The sequence below is a fragment of the Primulina huaijiensis genome, chromosome 17, assembly GCF_012295235.1.
Source record: "Primulina huaijiensis isolate GDHJ02 chromosome 17, ASM1229523v2, whole genome shotgun sequence".
Classification (NCBI taxonomy): Eukaryota; Viridiplantae; Streptophyta; class Magnoliopsida; order Lamiales; family Gesneriaceae; genus Primulina; species Primulina huaijiensis.
In genome coordinates, this window is record NC_133322.1 from 12,957,966 (window position 1) to 12,962,429 (window position 4,464).

Here is a 4,464-nt window from a genome sequence, read left to right on the forward strand (position 1 = left end):
AACCCTTTGATTTTCTAAATAAAGTTGAACTATGTCAATTATGGTACTTAATATATAGTTTTAAATAATTACTCCTCCTGCGATCGATATCTGTACTCAAACCAGTACTAAAACTTGACATCGTACACTTGCGGTAGTGAAAATACGCAACAAGTTTTTGGCGCCAATGCCGGGGAAGTAAACTATTTAATTACATATTGATATCGTTACTAAGTAGTCTTGACTTTAATTTAGAGTTTATTTTATTTTCCTTTTGTTACTTTATAATCTCTGCTGTTTTGCAGTGCATGCGAAGATACCAAAATCCCGACTTGCTTATTTTTTATCTGGAGATCGAAAGAACTGCGAGAAGACTAAGAAAAGCTAGAAGGGAAGAAATCTTAACAATGGTTGAGAACAGGGAAAACGATAGACATATCCTGCCGGAGGCCATACCTATCAGAGATCACTTCCGACCAGTGATTGACACTTACTATTCTGGAATTGCAAGAGGGACCATCAACGCACAATAATTTCGAACTAAAAACTGCCCTAATAAATATGGTTCAACAGAACCAATTTGCGGGAACTGCCATTGCGGATCCTCACGTTCATTTGAGGACCTTCTTGGAGATCACGGATACGGTAAAAATTAATAATGTTTCTGATGATATTATTAGACTGCGTTTGTTTCCGTTTTCTCTCAGGGACCAAGCAAGAGGATGACTTCAATCACTGCCGCTGGGGAGCATCACAACGTGGCAAGAGTTGGCAACAAAGTTTCTGTCTAAATATTTTCCCCCTGCAAAGTCTGCACAATTGAAGATTGAGATCAATACTTTCAGGCAGACTGACTTTGAGCAGCTCTATGAGGCGTGGGAAAGGTACAAGGAGTTGTTTCGAAGGTGTCCGAATCATGGTTTTGAAGACTGGGTGCAGATTGAATTGTTTTATAATGGGTTGAATGGCCAGACACGGACAATAGTGGATGCAGCGGCAGGTGGCACGATCTTTGCCAAATCTCCCGCTCAAGCCTACGACTTGCTTGAGCAGATGACTATTAATAGCTACCAATGGCCGTCTGAGAGGTCAGGAGTAAAGAGGACAGCTGGAGTGTATGTTGTGGATCCTATTACATCGCTCACCGCCCAATTTTCTGCACTAACCACCCAATTAGCAGCTATGAACAAGGTGAGCGCAGCAGAGGGTGAAAGTGCACCAGTTGTTGTTGACGAATCGCAATTTCTTGAAGAAGTTTAATACATCAACAACAAGAAATTTGGAGGCTATGGAGGATATCGAGGTAACCCTCCCCCTAATACTTATCACCCTGGATTGAGAAATCATGAGAATTTTTCATACGCAAATAATAAGAATGTGTTGAATCCTCCACTGGGGTTCAATACATCAAATGGGGAAGAGAAGCCATCATTTGAGGATTTAGTTGGGACATTTGTTGTTGAATCTAGTAAGAGGATGTCTAGACCTGAGTCTAGACTTGAAAACCTTGAGACACACATGGCGAATATTGGTGCTTCCTTGAAAATCCTTGAAACGCAAGTGAGGCAAATAACGAAGCAACTCACGTCTCAACCGTCAGGCACGGTACAATTGGTGTGGTAAGCAGAGAAGAGAAAGAGGTTAAACCCACACCTATCCAGAATGAAAAGCCAACTCCAACCAAAAGAGTCCGAGGTAAGAAAGATGAGAGGTATGATTCAAATCAATGTGTTGATATTTCTTTACTTCCCTATCCCCATAGATATTTACAATTACAAGCTGAATTTCAAAAGAAAAAAGGTCTTGAAGATATCAAGAACCTACACTCTAACCTTCAGTCTGTAGAGTAGGAAGAGGTGGCATTTACTGGAGGAGATGATAAGGAGAAGCAAGGAAATCTTCCTCAAAAGCTGCAAAACCCCGGGGAATTTGTTGTACCATGTGAAATAGGGGGTCAACTAGTAGAAAGAACTATCTGTGATCCAGGAGCAAGTGTGAATATAATGCCAAGTTCTCTTTACGAGAAACTTGGACTGAGCAGTATCAAACCCACAGGACTAGGCTTACAGATGGTAGATAAATCAATCAGGACACCGTTGGGTATTGTGGAAGATGTTGAACTTCGGATTGATAAACTAAATGTTCTAGCAGAGTTCGTGGTACTTGACATGAAGAACAATCAGAACGTTCACGGCATTCTAGGACGACCATTATTGGCTACTGTTGGAGCCATCATTGACGTGAAACGAGGAAGGTTGACCATGGAAGTTGAAGGTCAAATGGTGGCAATAAATGCATCCAAGAAATCTTACGAACCACCATGAACAAGATTGGTATAGTCGGGCTGACGACGTTAAACCAAGCGCTGTGTGGGAGGCAACCCACAATTATTTTTTTAGCATTCGCTTTGTTTTTATTATTTTATTTCAATTCCTTAGTTGCTATTTTTTTTTTAATTTTCACTATTCAAGTATTAATTTGAATTGTTTTATTTTTGCAGGTGTTTAAAAAAAAGTGAAGAATTGATAGAGGGCATTGCGCATATGCGCGACTTAATTGCGCGCACATGCGCGAAGCCCAGCTCGGAAGACTGAAGATGCTGCGCGTATGCGCCACATGAGGGCGCGCGTATGCGCGAGATGACAAGCAAATACACTCGGAAGGCAGAGACTTTGGAGAAAATGCGCCACTCAGGGCGCGCATATGCGCGACATGCAGCAACAGAAATTCTTGAAACAGAAAACTCGGAGCATATACGCGGGTTTAGTGCGCGCATATGCGCGCGACCTGATTTAAGAAAAAAACAATGAGGATGACGACGATGGTGACGGCGAGCATTGACGCTCGTCGTGGGAGGTATACTTTTTCCGTTCTTTCCTGTTTATACATTGAGGGCAATGCATACTGTAAGTTTGGGGGAAAGGTCAATTTGCTTGCATCTTGATTATTTGAGTTATTATTTCGTTACTAGTTATTTCATAGGAGATTATTATTTTAAAAAAATAGTTTATTTATATTTTGCTGGTTAGATTTGTTAGGTAGAGTCATGGATACGTCATTTGTGTGGCCGATGGTGAAAATGAAATAGTAGTTCTAATGCAGATATGTATTCATGATAACTTGGGAGTCACAATTTTTGCACTGTCATGTTTGTTGATACTATCGATGCTTAGAGACAATTTACATACTTGTGATGCTAAATAGACAATTGAGATCTGAATTTTAGTATTTCTCACATGCCATTAACTGACACTTTTGCAAACACATAAATGACCTAGGCAATCTTTCGCAATGTCTTTGGGCCTATTTTCATTGTTGTTATCGTTCGTTAGCCCATTGAATCTCGAGTAGATTGAAATGCTTGATTTTTCTTTGTGCACCTATCTCATATATCCTTTTTATTAAAAAAATGCATGTGATTGGTTTGTACGAGTTGACTAATGGATTGACGGAAATCTAGAACTTGCTTGAACACTTTTCGAGGCGAAATACGGATAATATGTGACATAGGAATGATTTAGGCAATCTTGGGAACCGTTTGAGCCTTTGAGCCTACCAAATCAACATGAAATATCCATAGTGTCCCATTTTGAGCCTACTAAAAATCAAGTGGTGTGTGTCAATGACATACAATTAGCCCCCACTTGTATCAATTCTACATCCCACAACAACTACCTAAATGAAGCTTATACACTTATTGTCTTACCTAAATTCTGAGAGAAATAAGTTCATTGGATGTTGTAATGATTCGAATCCTCCTTGAAAAGAAAAAAAAAATTGAATGTGCAAAAAAGAGTTAAAAAAGAGACAGAAAGCAGAAAAACAATCAAAAGAAAGGAATCAAAAAGTGGTGAAAAAAAAGAAAAAAAACATGGGAAATAGAGGATATGATTGAGAAGAAAAACAATAAAGTGATGGTGAATGAAATGAAAGTGAAGATGATGAAAAATTCGATTATTTCTCTCATACTTTGATTTTCCATACCTTCTATTGTAGCCAAGAGCCATAGCCTAACGTTACAAGCTTACAAGACCTATTAACCTTGTCACATTTATCCAATATACTAGTGGAGAAAAGTTGTTCAAGTCAAGCCAATGGATACTTGAGAAACATGGTCAGCAAGCATGAACGTTAATCATTTGCTCGAAAGCATCTCTGTCACGCCCCGAGACGGGGTTGGTCGACACCGGCGTTGCTCTCAAATTTACATTCGAAAACAACAAGCCTCAGAAGTACAGAATTTCAGAAACCAGTCTTTTATTTATAATACTGAATATTCATTGTCTGATACAACTCAAATAATAATGTTTTACAGCAGAAATGTAAACCCGGATATAACAACGTCTTAACAAGTGCAGAGGAATAAATATAAACTAGAACTGAAAAACAACGATATTCTTCACCAGTCCCAGAATTGCATCTGCTCTTCTTCTTCTAACTTTTCTTCCTCGTTCTTATCTGAGATGGGTGTTGTGGGTGAGTGAT

The 4,464-nt window shown here is 39.2% G+C and overlaps 1 protein-coding gene across 1 annotated transcript; it reads left to right on the forward strand.

The window, feature by feature from the left end:
• Window positions 1-386: 386 nt before the first annotated feature.
• On the forward strand, window positions 387-2,303 carry LOC140962610 (uncharacterized). Its single transcript, XM_073421562.1, has 6 exons — window positions 387-458; window positions 553-624; window positions 687-746; window positions 829-1,170; window positions 1,255-1,539; window positions 1,830-2,303. Exons 1-6 carry the CDS (start codon window positions 387-389, stop codon window positions 2,301-2,303), a joined length of 1,305 nt encoding a protein of 434 aa, XP_073277663.1.
• Window positions 2,304-4,464: the final 2,161 nt, after the last annotated feature.

Coding starts and splice junctions, on each gene's coding strand:
- LOC140962610 (XM_073421562.1), top strand. CDS start 387: ATGGTTGAGAACAGGGAAAACGATAGACATATCCTGCCGGAGGCCATA. Junction 625..686: donor TCTTGGAGATCACGGATACG/GTAAAAATTAAT, acceptor GTTTTCTCTCAG/GGACCAAGCAAGAGGATGAC. Junction 1,171..1,254: donor AATTAGCAGCTATGAACAAG/GTGAGCGCAGCA, acceptor ATCAACAACAAG/AAATTTGGAGGCTATGGAGG.